The sequence below is a fragment of the Penicillium diatomitis genome (assembly GCF_028827545.1).
Source record: "Penicillium diatomitis strain IBT 30728 chromosome Unknown utg000003l_segment0_segment0, whole genome shotgun sequence".
NCBI classification, from domain to species: Eukaryota; Fungi; Ascomycota; class Eurotiomycetes; order Eurotiales; family Aspergillaceae; genus Penicillium; species Penicillium diatomitis.
In genome coordinates, this window is record NW_026623175.1 from 386474 (window position 1) to 402206 (window position 15733).

At 43.7% G+C, this 15733-nt stretch overlaps 3 protein-coding genes across 3 annotated transcripts; 2 read left to right on the forward strand and 1 right to left on the reverse strand.

Moving 5' to 3' along the window:
- Positions 1–431: 431 nt before the first annotated feature.
- N7539_002393 (uncharacterized protein) lies at positions 432–4308 on the reverse strand (the record flags this gene model as incomplete). The annotated part of the gene is made up of 5 exons (XM_056931996.1): positions 432–691; positions 772–1624; positions 1688–2063; positions 3189–3702; positions 3774–4308. The coding sequence occupies 5 exons, from the start codon at positions 4306–4308 to the stop codon at positions 432–434; spliced, it is 2538 nt and encodes an 845-aa protein (XP_056791955.1).
- A 350-nt stretch (positions 4309–4658) lies between these two features.
- On the forward strand, positions 4659–5492 carry N7539_002394 (aspartate/glutamate racemase family protein; the record flags this gene model as incomplete). Its single annotated transcript, XM_056931997.1, has 1 exon — positions 4659–5492. The coding sequence occupies one exon, from the start codon at positions 4659–4661 to the stop codon at positions 5490–5492; it is 834 nt and encodes a 277-aa protein (XP_056791956.1).
- Positions 5493–5823: 331 nt separating this feature from the next.
- Positions 5824–7825, forward strand: N7539_002395 (gamma-tubulin mipA; the record flags this gene model as incomplete). The annotated part of the gene is made up of 8 exons (XM_056931998.1): positions 5824–5831; positions 5904–5944; positions 6098–6210; positions 6301–6354; positions 6462–6644; positions 6719–6922; positions 6982–7086; positions 7154–7825. The coding sequence occupies 8 exons, from the start codon at positions 5824–5826 to the stop codon at positions 7823–7825; spliced, it is 1380 nt and encodes a 459-aa protein (XP_056791957.1).
- Positions 7826–15733: the final 7908 nt, after the last annotated feature.

The window sequence follows — 15733 nt, forward strand, 5'->3', positions numbered from 1 at the left end:
GTGTCTGAGTAGTATCGTGGGCTCAAAAAATTTGACTCATGGTATATCCGCAATTATAATGCGCCTTCCAGACTGGGTCAGTCATTCGAGGGAAAAGAGTGTGCGCTTGAACAAGAGGAAACCCCCAATTCTAGAGTGGCACCTTCCACCAAGATGTTGAGAGCCCACGACGGGAAACTCTAATCGGAGCCACATGCAGTTGATGACAGCGAAGAAATAGATGACAGATTGAAACATACAACATGAATCACCCGCCACAGAAAAAAAACCCCCAAAAACAGAGAAAGTTGGCCAAAAGGACACAAATCGTATGTTCGATCATCAACAAGGGGCCGTAAGATGGTGAATAAGAAGGACAGAGAGACGAGGACACGCCTACCCAAACCTCTAGAAAATAAGAACAACCGTCAACCCGAACTCGGTCCCCGGCTCTAGTCATCACTCTCAGACTCCACCTGGTCATTCTCCAGTTGCTTTCGGCGCTCTTCTTGTAGCTCCCGATAGGTACTCCAGCTGAGCAAAAAGAATGCAGCCATGATCAGGATGCCACCCACGATCGATGAGACCGACAGAGCCTGGCCGGTTCGAATCCAGTCGACAATCGCCACGAGGAAGATGGTCAGCAGTGCTGCTACAGAGGACAGCACGGGGGACGTGAGTGAAATCAGTACCAGGAATGATCCCGAGAATGCTGTGTAGTGAAGACAGTTAGCCTTCGATCTACGCTCAATCATATCCAAGATTGCACGTGTGAAATTGATCGGGACTTACTCGCATTGGCAAGCACAGAGATCACGAGCATCCACGCCGCTTCACCGGTGGGAAGCCGGAAGGTCTCCCAACCCAACATGTGCAGGATCGGAATGGGAATCCACAAGACACAGAGAGTGAAGCATCCAATCATGCTACCAAATGTGTTGGCGAAAATCGTGCCTCGTCCGGGGCTGGTTCCCTCTGGCGGACAAGCAAATCGCTTGTAGAGGACTTCATAAAGACCATACAGCACACTGCCGATACCAATGATGATATTTCCAAGTAATCGATTTTGTGCCTCCGTGTCGCCAGCCTTGGCTGTTCCATCCGGGGCAGCCTTGTTGGGTCGGTCACCGTAAGCGACAATCAGCACACCGATGATGGCTACGCACACCGACAGGATCTTGTCAAGGCGCAGCTTATCATTCAACAGAGGAATCGAAAAAGCGTAGGCGAAGAATGCAGAGCAGTTGTAGATGGCCGTGAGGTCACTTGCCGTGGTCAAGTTGACGGCCAAGTACCATGAGCCTCCGGCGATGGTCAAGGCGGTCGTCACAAAGGCAGTTGTTTTGACCATGTAGGGAACAGGCGAGCGGTGGGAGTCGCGTGAGGTGAGATGAACGTCCTGGCTCTGAACCATTTGGGCCGTCGTCTTCACCAGGTATACATGTCGACGCCAGAAAGCCTCCCAGGAGAGCTTCCGTTTTTGGATCCGAAGAATAAGGAGTTGAAATGGCCACAGCAATGACCAGGAGCTGTGGGTGATGTAACTAATTGGTAGGAAAGCAAGGGACGGTAAGTGAGTGAGCTGGCCAAGGGCAGAAGCATCACCAGTGAGAGGTATACCGAGGTAGGGTGACCATTGGATGGGCTGGATCGAAACTTACAGCATACAATAAGGTTTATCCCAGTGAAGCTCATGCTGAATGTATACAGCCGTCTCGGTCTGGACGACAAAGCTGGCCAAACTTAACAGTAGAAAGCCCGCTGCAATGATATATTTTTTCCGGGTTGCTTGAGCAGCGTCGTACTCGGAGTTCCTGGATTGTATAGTGGGACGACGGGTGTGGTGCAACATGGGTCGATGTTCTGTGTCATGGCTGAAGCTTGATCTATCAAGTCGTGGAGAATGATCGTCTTTGAGTAACGGTTGCTGCGATCGGCCGTCATTGGGCCGATGCATTGGGGGTCGGTTCAGAGCCATTTCGTCGTCCGAGTCCAGGGAAGTGCGAGCTAGGTCCGGCCTTGCCTCCCGCGATTCCTCGAGCTTGATGTTGTCCGAAGCCACAATGTCGCCGAGCCACGAGGTGCTTTATCAGTTATCCTTAGTTGCTGGCAGTGGTCCCTTTTGCGATTGGAACCTAGGACCGCCCTCACGATATATTCGAAAGGTAGCGTGCGGCTTAAAATAGAGCACAGTAGTCGCGGTGGAGCTTCAGAATTGACGTTGTTGATCTTGGGGGGTTTGGTTTCATTTGTAGCAGTTGGTCCGATAGATGCCTTTCGATCGCAACTCTTCTCTTCCTTTCGTCGGCGTTATCGTGTCAAGTCGTCACAGGGCCAGAGGGGTTGGAGGGGATGATTATTTGGGGTTGCTTCGCCTGCGATCATCGCATTGTTCAGTGGTTAACCAGTGCTCTTCGGAGTGACAGTTGGCCGTAATTCTGACAAGAGCTACCGCGGAGGGTTCGAGAACTTGGAGCGATCTCGCCAGCAATCACAACTAGAGTGATTTGATTGACAACAAATCGGCTGAAATCGTGAGGAGAAGACGATTCCAGAAGGGTGCCTGCCACCTAATAACAATGTACTGTACAGCGGGACTTCATCAGGGATTAGACACCGTCGTCATCCAGGGCTCTATGCCGCTTTGGGGATGGTGGACACACGTGATGGAGCCGGGCGGGGGGCCGCTCAGGGCATTGAGGGCAGTGGGTCAACGCCAAGTCAGCCATTTCGCCCACTCATTCTTCAGACAATGTGTCCGGCAGTCTTGGACGATACCTTTTCTGGTTTGCATTCGCAAACAATCTCTGCCGAGTGACTAGATCAAGCAAGTCTCATATCCACACGTGTCCCGGGCATGCAGACCTCACGTACGAGCGCTGGATCTGGAGCGTGACTCTTCAAAACCACAACTGCTCCGATTCGGCCAGTCTAACGCTTGGCTGCTCCGCACACTCGGCGCGCACTCATACGATGATCTGACTGAGTAAAGTAGGTACTGCAAGTGGGTTTAACCCACAATAGCATGCTCTCTTCTACACAGTAGTGAGTCAGTGACTAGTGAGAGTACTCATGCATCTGGGTCTTATCATTTGAAAGTGCGATTCGTCTGAAGAACTGGACACGACCTGTTTCGTATGTTTAATCTCGTGTGAATTATGTTCAACGCCACGATCTCCTGCCCATACTTTTTGTATCGAAATCCCTACACTTTGGGCTTCGGCTTGAAAAGCGCCTCTTGAGTGTCGTAGGTGTACTTGAGATCTAAGTGCCAGTAATTGGCAGAGTAGGGCTTGGCGACCATCCAGGCCTCATCCAATGCCTTGACGACCTCATCTGGCAGAGGCCCCTTCTGCAAGTCCTTGAGATTGCTCTCGAGTTGACCGAAGCTACTCACGCCAACAATGACACCGTCGCGACCCTCACCGTCCATCTTCAGGGCAGAGTGATGACGAACCCACCTCAAGGCCGTCTCAATCAAAGTCAGTCCGTGCTTCTCTACGACGGGCTCGATCAAACTCAGCGCCTCAAAGTTGGCGTCACGGAAGTAGCGGTTGCGATAATTGTTCCCAGTTCCATGTTTGTCGCTGTATCGACCCTCGGCAGGAACGTCCTTGGTCTTATACTTTCCCGAGAACAACCCGCCGGCGAGAGGATTGTAAATGACGATATCAATCCCGTAGCGCCGGCACACAGGTACCAGCTCGGTCTCGATGTTGCGGGCTTCAATCACAAGTGTTAGTTGTGATGGACCTCCAAGATCAAGGAGTGCGTGGCTTTCAGTAGGCACTTACTAATAGCATTGTACATGGCCTGGAAAATTGTAGGCCGCACCCAGCCCCTCTCCGCACACGTGGTAACGATCTCAGCGACCTCGAAGGCAGTGTAGTTGCTCAGACCGAGCTGAACAAATTTACCCTCCTTGTGCAACTTGTTGACTTCTTCTAGCGTCTCGGCAAATGGAACGGAACGGTCCGGGGCATGAAGGTAGAAGATGTCGACTTGATCAGTGTTCAACTCCTTCAGAGACTGCTCCAGCTTCTCGCGCACCACTGCTGGCTTGTGAGCACCTGCTTCCAGAGGGTACCACTTGGTAGCGAGGGTAAGACCACGCTCCTTCCATTGTGCCTTGGCCGTGAACGCCTCCTGCTCACCCCCCACATAGATTCGGGCCGTGTCAATCTCGTTGAACCCTTGCTGCTGGAAGTAGTCGAGACATTTCTTGTACTCGTCCAGGGATGTGATGCGGGCACCTTTCGACTCGTCCGGGCCAAAGGTCATCAAACCGAGGATGACTCGAGGTTGAGGATTCTGGGCAATCAGCGGCATCGTGAAAGGATTTGGTGATTGAGCTAGAGGCTTGCAAATGAATCACAGAGAGTGAAAAGGTTGGAAGCGAGATCCAAAAGCGTGGCGCTTGGAGACGACGTGCGGGGGAGGGGCTACGGACATTACCGCTTTGACAACTTGCTCGACGAGGACTCCACCGACGTCGGTTCCGAGTGGATTGTTTGAAGGAAGACTATACTTTGATGGAGGCAGACACTTGATTTCGGTCACTGCTCGAAATCATTCGCAGCGCATCAGTTGACACCCTGTTACACTCATCCTCTTGGACTACACAGCTGTGTCTACTCTCGAGCTCTGAACGATTCATCAGAGCCATCACAGTCCTCAAGATGTCGCCAGAAAGAGGAGACGTTCCCTTTCGCATCATGGTCGTCAATCCGAATATATCTGTGGAAATGACCGACGCCCTGAGACCCATTATTGATGGACTCAAATTTGGCGATGTCGAGTGGACCTTCTATACCTCTCATCGGGAAGACTCAGAAGAGCCGATCGAGAGCATCAATGGCCCCGAGGACTCGGCCAAGACAGCTTGGGCGTGCAGAAATGTCACTCAACACATCCCTCAACATGATGCATTCCTCGTGGCCTGTTACTCTGCCCATCCTCTAGTAGGGATGTTGCGCAAAGCGATTGCTGAATACGAGGCAGAACACTCGGGTCAACGCCATCGCTTTGTCACGGGGATTTTTGAAGCCAGTGTCATGACATCTCTATCCTTGATTAGTGCGTTCAGTCTTACATCCGTCAGGTACGCGCGCGAGCAGGTCGAGGATTCCTTCGGCATTGTGACTACTGGGAGTGCCTGGAAGCCGGACCTCACCTGCGCGGTCGCCGAAATGCTCGTCGGTAAGGATGCAGATCCTCCTGCTTGCTTCGCAGGAGTTGCAACGACGGGCCTGTCTGCTATCGAGCTGCATCATACAGATCCTCAAGAAGTCCGACGTCGGATCTCCAAAGCAACAGCAGATCTCCTCAGAAACTCCAAAACGTTTGTGGCGGCAGTCTGTCTGGGATGTGCGGGTATGGTGGGCATGGACGAAGCTGTCAGAGAAGGCTGTATCACGGCATATGGGAAGCAGAAGGGGATGCGAGTCCGTATTATCGACGGTGTGCTCGCAGGAGCTCGTCAACTGGCAGATCACTGTCGATCTGGATACTAGTAGTGCCCCAGGTGAGAGCTATCTCCGTACAGTAAAGTGCAGCTTGATTTGGACGTCGTCTGTGTGCATTGAATTAGCGATTTTTTTGCATACCCCTCATTGATCAAAGTCTCATTCAAAATGATCTCTATGAAGGCCATCTCTATTCTAAGTCAAAGTGGTGGATGACCAATATATTATTATACTGCTGTGCCTGTTGTCTCCTATGACGCCAGCCCAGTTTCTAGAATTATGGTGCCTGAGGCCTTAACACTGAGCCTAAAATGTTCCCCGCGTCAACACGCGATGCGCGTATACAGACAATCACTCCAAGGGGACAACTTTGCTCAATATGCCTAGGTATGTATTCTGAATCGCCCGAGGGTCAACCAACCGGTCGACTGTCAGAATTTAAACTGATCCCATGGCCAGAGAAATCATCACGATCCAAGCCGGCCAATGCGGCAACAACGGTATGTTTTGCTCCTCCGCGGACTTTCACTCGATTCGATGCCGCACTTCAGCTCAGTACGAGGATTGAATTCGCACAAGTTTCCCCTCCAGCGACGGGAACATATTAGGTGCGCAAAGCAGTGGACTGTGGCTCACCAAATCGCGCTTTGCAGTCGGCAGTCAATTCTGGCAACAACTCTGTCTTGAGCACGGAATCAGTCAAGACGGAAATCTAGAGGAGTTTGCGACCGAGGGCGGTGATCGCAAAGATGTCTTTTTCTATCAGGTGTGTGGATGTCTTCACGGAAACTTGGTCGGGGGGGGGGGGGGGGCAAAGTCATTGTAGGGTCTGCTGGCTGACTCAATTTTGGCACAGAGTGACGACACACGATACATCCCTCGAGCGATCCTGCTGGATCTAGAACCACGAGTACGAACACTCTCTGTCCCTCTTGGGAGGCCCACAAAGCTGGAACTTATAAGAAAGATGAGAAGAAACGCGAAGTATGTGGGGACTGAGTTGCTAATGCTGTGCAGGTTCTCCATGCAATCCAATCCGGCCCCTACCGCAACATCTACAACCCCGAGAACTTCTTCATCGGACAAAATGGTGTTGGTGCAGGAAACAACTGGGGTGCAGGATATGCTGCTGGAGAGGGAGTTCAAGAGGAAATCTTTGACATGATTGATCGAGAGGCAGACGGCAGTGACTCCCTTGAGGTATGAATCCTGTCGAAGAAGACACTGGTGTGCATTTCCTTATTTCGAGAAACCTGCTCTAATATTCAATACAGGGCTTCATGCTATTACACTCGATCGCCGGTGGCACAGGGTCTGGTCTGGGAAGTTATCTCCTGGAACGGATGAACGACCGATTTCCGAAGAAGCTCATCCAGACATACTCTGTGTTCCCCGACATGCAAACGACAGACGTCGTTGTCAATCCATACAATAGTCTGCTCTCCATGCGGCGCCTGACCCAAGACGCGGACTCGGTGGTAAGTCACCCAAAGTAAGTTGAGAGGCTGGATCCGTGAAACTGAATCCCATGTCGCAGGTTGTGCTCGATAACGGTGCCCTATCACGCATTGTTGCAGATCGACTTCATATGAGACCAGGCTCAGTTGACGATACGACGAATTTCGACCAGACCAACCAGCTGGTAAGTCACGCTTTACATTGGCTGTTCCATTGGAACGGTTGATTCACGCAAATACTCACCGTCGCAGGTCTCGACGGTAATGTCAGCATCCACGGCCACACTACGATACCCCGGTTACATGCATAACGATCTCGCGGGAATTATCGCCTCTCTGATCCCCACGCCCCGCTGTCATTTCTTGCTCACTTCATACACCCCATTCACTGGTGACAGCATTGAACAAGCCAAGACCGTCCGCAAGACCACTGTGCTTGATGTCATGCGTCGCCTTCTCCAACCAAAGAACCGCATGGTCTCCATGATTCCCAGCAAATCCAGCTGTTACATTAGCATTCTCAACATGATTCAGGGCGAGGCAGATCCAACCGACGTACACAAGTCATTGTTGCGTATTCGCGAGCGTCGTCTTGCCTCCTTCATCCCTTGGGGTCCAGCTAGCATTCAAGTCGCATTGACCAAGAAATCACCCTACTTGCAACATTCACACCGAGTCAGCGGACTGATGCTTGCCAATCATACCTCTGTGGCTACACTTTTCAAGCGTATCATTCAACAGTATGATCGTCTGCGCAAGCGAAACGCTTTCTTGGAGCCTTACAGGAAGGAAGCTCCATTTGCCGAAGGATTCGGTGAATTCGACGAGGCCCGGGCGGTGGTGATGGATCTCGTGGCCGAGTATGAGGCGGCTGAGCGTGAGGATTATTTGGATCCTGGCGCCGGTGCAGAAAAGGAGATGTGAGATTCGCACGGGACATGATCCGGTCTCATTGATGATAATTAGGCATTGTCTTTACGTCGCATTCATGAACACGCTCTTGGTGTTCTTCGTCCTTTTTTTTGTTCTTTCGATGTTGTTTTGTTATCATCCTTTTCCGCAGTGCATTTAATATGAAGGCGCATCGACAAGGCGCGAGTGCAATAAGGGGGTTTGGCGTTTTACCATTATCATTCGGAGCTCAACAATACCAATTTTGACATTTACTATCGAAAACAAGTCAACCGATGCAGAAAGCAAGAACAGACTCGGTCTATATTGCCCACAATTTCCCCAGGATTTTCATGGCACCTTGGACTTTCCATCAAGTATATCAGCAGCACACCAAATGAGCAGCTTCATACCTATAGAATCGGGAATGCAACGTGATTTGGCACTGATGGTCAAGACTACCTAGGCAGGTCCCCGAATGGGATGTTCTCACCAATTGATATCTCGGTCTGTATGGCTGACATGGATCCGTCAACTGCCATAGGCTGAATGAAGGACGGCAAGAAGTCCTCTCGCTTCCTCGGTCTTGGCTACTGTTCTTACTGGATCCTGGGTCCTGCCTTGCTGTGTCGTGATGACTCTTCGTTGAGTACCAGACACGTAGGGAATCCTCGAAGTGCTGCTCGTCTCCGAGATAGGTCGTTGGTTACTTTGCTCAATACTGCATGCGTGCCTATTAACCCTGTTGAGATAGCTTGGTGGTTTGGCGCGTCTCACCAGCGTGGTGCGCGCCCACGTACACTACCTTCGTAGCTTAGATAGGTACCTCTCACCAGATGTAATCTCACCATTCCTTTCTCCCCTCTTTTGGGTCTGCTACGTTTCATAGTAGCCTCCAATAGGTTATGAGCCCTGCTTAGCGCACAAAAAGTAAGGTTATTCACATTTCCTCACTGCCTAGGCATAACTTGTATAATAACCTCTTTTTCCATCGTTTTTCGGCGCGTTTTGCGCCTTCTATAGAGTGCAGACTTCGTACCTCTTTACGACTTGACGATCCCTACGTATCGAATACGGCTACCGAAGCCATCGTATCGAATCGTCGCTAAAGTCCCTCCTTCCGGCTTCTACGCTATTTTCAGAGCTCTAACGCTCTTTATCTACGTAGCGGTATACCGCTATAGTAGGCACGCCTACGTAGCGGTACTTTGTGACTCCTAGGTAGTATAGCTACGATAACCTATGTATAGAAGAAGGAAGGTGAAGTAACTATATCCTATATAACGAAGAAAACTAAGACGAAGGGGAAAAAGGAAAGGAAGAAATAAGGAAGGTAAAGTACTACCTCAAATACCTATCGTAGATAGGGCTATAGTAAGGCGGTAGAATCTTTATAGAAAGTCCCGGATAGAAGGTTCCTCTATAGAAGTAAACCGAAAGGTAAATAATCCTTAGGCTCTAGCGTATATATATACGTAAGACTTCTATTAATAACGCGTAGGTAAATATCTAATCTTATAAACGTAAATATCGATTATATAATCTCCTCCTTAACTCCCTAAGTCTATATCTATTAACTAGCTAACTAACCTACTAGTTAATACTAACTCGCTAGTCGGCTAACTATGACTCCTAGGTAGTATAGCTACGATAACCTACGTATAGAAGAAGGAAGGTGAAGTAACTGTGTCCTATATAACGAAGAAAACCAAGACGAAGGGGAAAAAGGAAAGGAAGAAATAAGGAAGGTAAAGTACTATCTTAAATACCTATCGTAGGCGGGGCTATAGTAAGGTAGCAGAATCCTTATAGAAAGTCCCGGATAGAAGGTTCCTCTATAGAAGTAAACCGAAAGGTAAATAATCCTTAGGCTCTAGTATATATATACGCGTAAGGCTTCTATTAATAACGCGTAGGTAAATATCTGATCTTATAAACGTAAATATCGATTATATAATCTCTTTCTTAACTCCCTAAGTCTATATCTATTAACTAGCTAACCAATCTACTAGTTAATACTAACTTACTAGTCGGCTAACTAACTAGTTAGTAAACTTACTAGTTAATACTAACTCGCTAGTCGGCTAACTAACTAGTTAGTAAACTTACTAGTTTACGGTAACTAACTAGTTAACTTATCTAACTAACTCTATACTCTAAGTCTATTCACGAACTAGTTAACCGACTAGCTAGTTAACTATTAACTTATTACCTATACGTTATATTACCCCCTATTTAGACTCGCGACTATCCTTAGGCGCGGTAATATTACGGTATATTATCGTCTAGGTATACTAGTAGCTCCTTATTAAGAGCCTCGTACTCTAACTAACGGTTAAGGTTTACCGGAGGTCTAGGGCGGAACGGGTAGATTTTATAATATTCCCGGAGTTTCGAAGCTGTAGTCCGGAAATTACTAGTATTATACTATATTATATTATTCTCGAATCCTATCTACTTTACTCGATACTAAAGCTTCGACCGGTTAATTCGCGAAGTAAGGATTATCTCTATATTATACTCCGGCTCTAGTATAACCTATATCGCTGGTTTAGGGATAGGCTATCCTAGAAGTAGATCTATACTTATCGTATAGCGTAACTTCTCCGGGTTAAAGATATTATATCGTAACGACCCTTCTAGTAGTTATAGTCGAAAAGCGTATCCTATCTTCTCGATAATCCGGAAAGACCCCTCTACTTTCGGACGGAGTTTACCTAATAGCCCTTCTACGATCTACCGATTATCCTTTATCGTGATTATAATAAGGTCCCTAATATCAAAGTTTAGCTCCCTACGATATTAATTCGCCTAGATATACTAATATTCCTATACTTTAGCTATATTATCCCGTACGAACTTATAAACTTAGCGAATTTTATCTATCTAGTCTCGAGCTATCTCCCGGTCTAGCCTATAGAGATCCTATCTACTACTACTAAGTTACTAATTAACTATTATTCTTAGCTTATACCTATATTTAGTATAGTATAGTAAGACCCTAGTCGACTTATAAGGCAAAATCGCCTAAGTAAAGTCTATTATTAATAGTAGACTAGACTAGTTATCGGCGAACTTATCTACGAAGACGCGTAGTCGTTAAGATAGTAACTAGATCGTATTTTCCGACTACCTATCCGTTTAAGGGTAATATAGAGTAGATAACTTCTGCTTAATCCCTATTAACTTATATAGGATCTTCTAGAATAATATAATAAACTATAGTCCTCTATCCGATATAATTAAGTCCGGAAGTCCTATCTATCTATAATAGTATATTAACTATAACTTTACTAGATCCCTAGCTATAGTATCCTTAAATAAGGATATATAAACTATCCGCTTCGTTAATCTATAGACTACTATTAAGGCGTTATTATATCCGTATCGGTCTTTTAGTAGGTATATAAAGTCTATAGAGATATACTACTAGGATCTATCCGGTACTAGTAATAGGTTTAGGAGTCCCGGAGTCTTTATTCGCTAGGTTTTAGTATACTTATATATTATATAGTTATCCGAAAACCGAATAACGTCCTAGCGGAGAGTCTCCTACTAAAAATAGCTTACTAGGAACTTCTAAAGCTTCTTAGCGCTTAGATAGGCTAAAGATAGTTAATTATAGACTTCGGAGATTAACTAGGTTTATAGCTACCTATATACTAGGACTATAAGCTTCTTATTACGGATTAGTACTTCTTCTTATAAGTTAAATCTACTTAAGAAATTCTCCTATTCGGCTTCCTAACGCTATACTTCTAGCTCTAGGTTATCCCGGTTTACTAAGAGTAACTATTTAATTAAGTCGCTACTAATATAGAGTCGGTTAATTCGAATAGTCTTATATTTATTTACGATCTAGGGGTCTAAGTAGGATTCCGGTAGTAATATCTAGCTCTCCGGTTCCCCTTATTATTTAACCTAGAAGCGGGATAATATATCCGTAAGAGTATTTTATTATCCTAGTCGGTAGTAGATAATAAAATAGTACTAGGAAAGTTTTAAACCCTAGTTAGCTTAACGAGCGTTTAGAAGTTTTAATAATATAAAGTACTCTAATACCTAGTAATCTATTAGGACCTCGAATCTTTCTTTATATTATAGTCCTGATAGCTTAGCCCGCTAATTATCTATACTCTCTATAATTACTAGTATTTCCTAGTTATAGATATTCTAATTCCGCTCTCTAGGTAATATAGTCTTAGAGAAGAACCTAATAGGATACTATAACCTATCCTACTTCTAGGATAGTACTCCCGTAATAATATCCTTCGAGGTATCTATTTCTAGTCTTATCTCCCTCTCCGGATAGTAGTATACTAAGATAGACGCCGAAGAAAGAGTAGTTTTTAGTTACTAGAAGGTATTTATATAGTCCTTACTCTATATAAATATATAGTCCTTTTTTATAAGTTAGTAGAGTAGCTTCGTAATACGACTATAGATAGTAATAAAATAACGATAGAAGTTATAGAACCTAAGAAAGGACTAAACTCCTTTAACTATTATAGGAGTTTACTACTTATAAATAGCCTTAATCTTCTTAGGATTAGTCCTTACTCTATCTACTCCTACAATAAAACCTAAGAACTTAGTCTCGGTTCGGTCGAACTCGTACTTATAGATTACTACCTAAAGTCTTATAGCTTATAATCGTTAGATTATAGCCCGAATATATTTAATATACTTCTCGGGGTCCTCGCTAAAGATTAGGATATTATCCACGAATACGATAGTAACTATATCTAAGAGATCCCTAAGTACCTAGTTAATATACCGTTAGAAGGAGATAGATCTACTATATAACCTAAACGGTATAACCTTATACTTAAAGGTCCTATATTAAGTTATAAATATCGTTAGATCCTCTAAGTCCGCCGCTATTCTAAGTCGATAGAATCTCTACTATATATCGAGTTTAGTAAAGCGTCTTACGTAGGCTAACCGGTCTATTATCTTATTAATAAGTAGTAATAGGTAGATATCTTTTTCCGTAACTATATTTAGTTATTAGTAGTCTATATAGAAGCGTAGTCTGCTATCTACCTTCTTTGCTATTAGGATTAGAGAAGCGAAGAGATACCTCGATAGAACGATAAAGCCCTTTTATAAGTTCTTAAAAAGATACTTTCGAACTATTTTAAGCTCCTCCTAGTTTATCTTATAGAGAGAATAACGGCCTAGTCTCTACTCTCCGTTAAGAAGGATCTTATAATCGAATAGGCCCCGATATAGTAGTAGAATATCGGACTTATATTACGAGAAGAACTTCTATAGATTATAGTATATCTTAGGAATTTACTATTAAATAGACTTCTTCTCTATAACTACTTTATTCCTAGGAGCTAATTCCGTAATTACTATATCGATCTCGTTAAGAGTAATAATAAATACTTCGGTATCCTTAGCCTATATATAGTATTTAAACCCTACTCGACTAATAAAAGCTCGAGTAGGACTTAGAAATATAGTATTTAATTCTACGCGAGACGGTTAAGGAGCTAGGACTACCGGTTCTCTATCCCTAGCCGTTATATAGCTAAATACCTCGTAGACTTATATATAATTACTTAAGAACTCTTTTAGAAGTCGATATTCGGCGTTATATATAGTTAAAGTAACCCGAGATCTATCGATCCGCTCCTACTCGATTAGTCGCTCTATTTCCCGGTTACAGGCTTCGGTATATACCTAATATTTCTAATTTATAACCTACGGATACGTTAATACTGGTAGGGAGATCTCTAGAGTTAGTTTCCTAGCTACCTTATCTACTAGGGTAACTTTAGTAGGCTACTAGATTCGATAATTCGTATAATCTAATAATACTTAATAATACGCGAACTAGGCTTATCCGATAATTACGTAGTAATAACCTAAACTAGTAATAAGAAATAGTATCTAATAAAACCGTCGTCCGTTAATCTAGAGAGTTAGAATAATTATATAGGTAATAGTATTTCTATCTTTCCTATTATATCCCTCTACCTTTACTAACTAGGATAAAGATATCTATAGAATATTCTAAATATCTCGGATAGTATAGGCTAATCCTTTATCGATAGCTATATAGGGTATTACTCTAGTATCGAGTAAAGTAGTTATATAGGTTAACTAACTATTAGATATAAGTATAATTAGAAAAGTAAATTATTCGTTATTTCCTAATACTATATATAAATCTAAAGGTATAACTACTTTTATAATACTTATACCTAGAAGGGAGACTTATTCTAGGCTTAGGCTTTTCCTGCCTCGGAGGGTTTAGAGATCTCTTCTATATAACTAGGATTAGATACTAATACCTTAGCTACTAAAGTAGTATATTCCTTACTAGGATACTTAGAAGATATATATCCGGTCTATCTGTATCTAAAGTATTATCCTTCCTTTATATAGCGGGTATAGGTCTCTCTATCTAGACTCTTAGCGTTAGATACTAGGATTACCTTTATCTCGCGAGATATAGTACTAGATAATACCGAAGTTATAGGAGTGGTTTTATTATTAGATTTCTTAGAGAAACGCGCCTTCGACGCTCTAGATAGATCGGTACTTTTATTATTAGTAGTCTAACTATATCGCTAAGCGGAGATCTAGCTACTTAGGTAAAGAGTATTATACTTCTTTCTAACCTTATAGCTAAACTCGGTAAAGGATATAAGGGGCTTATCGATTAAGTCGATATTAATAATCTCCCGAAGTCGGGGAGTTAAGTAGTTCTAGAGGGCGTACTTCTTCTAGCGCTCGCCTATAATAAGTTCGCCGGCGTCGAAGAGGTAAGAGAACTAAGATAGGAAGTCGCTAATATAACGTATAGGTAATAAGTTAATAGTTAACTAGCTAGTCGGTTAACTAGTTCGTGAATAGACTTAGAGTGTAGAGTTAGTTAGAGGAGTTAACTAGTTAGTTACTATAAACTAGTAAGTTTACTAACTAGTTAGTTAGCCGACTAGTAAGTTAGTATTAACTAGTAGGTTAGTTAGCTAGTTAATAGATATAGACTTAGGGAGTTAAGGAGGAGATTATATAATCGATATTTACGTTTATAAGATTAGATATTTACCTACGCGTTATTAATAGAAGCCTTACGCGTATATATATACTAGAGCCTAAGGATTATTTACCTTTCGGTTTACTTCTATAGAGGAACCTTCTATCCGGGACTTTCTATAAGGATTCTACTATCTTACTATAGCCCTACCTATAATAGGTATTTAAGATAGTACTTTATCTTCCTTATTTCTTCCTTTCCTTTTTCCCCTTCGTCTTAGTTTTCTTTATTATATAGGATATAGTTACTTTATCTTCCTTCTTCTATACGTAGATTATCGTAGCTATACTATCTAGGAGTTATATAAAAACTAAGACCTTTAATATTCTTTTTACCTTTATACGATAGACCGGCGCTTACTACGAGTTATTAAGTCTTTATATATTACCTTCCCTTATTTTTCTCTTTTCCCTTTAAATAATCGATACGGTAGTACCTATTAATATAATACGCCTAGGTATTAATAAAGAACCTAGTTAGGGAGAGTCGCGTAGTATATATCGATAGAGCTCCTTAGCTAGACCTAATAATCTTCCCCGTAAAGACTACGATATATATTTTATTTAGATTATACCTTAGTTAGATAATCTACTTAAGTATTTATACGATAGAAAACTTAGCCGTAAGAATTTTATCGACTTAGTACACGACGAACCTAGATTTATATTCGACTTAATACGGGATATATAGCGAGCGACGGTCGACTACTTATATTATCTCGATAACGAAGTAGAGGAATAACGCGGATAGCTCGCTATAGCTACCGCTAAGATAGTTAAACTAATAAACTAGAAGATAATAAACGACGAGCTCCTCTGTAAGTCCGAGGAACGTACCGATCTTAACGCTACTACTATTAAGCTTTTATAGATAACCCTCTAGTAGAT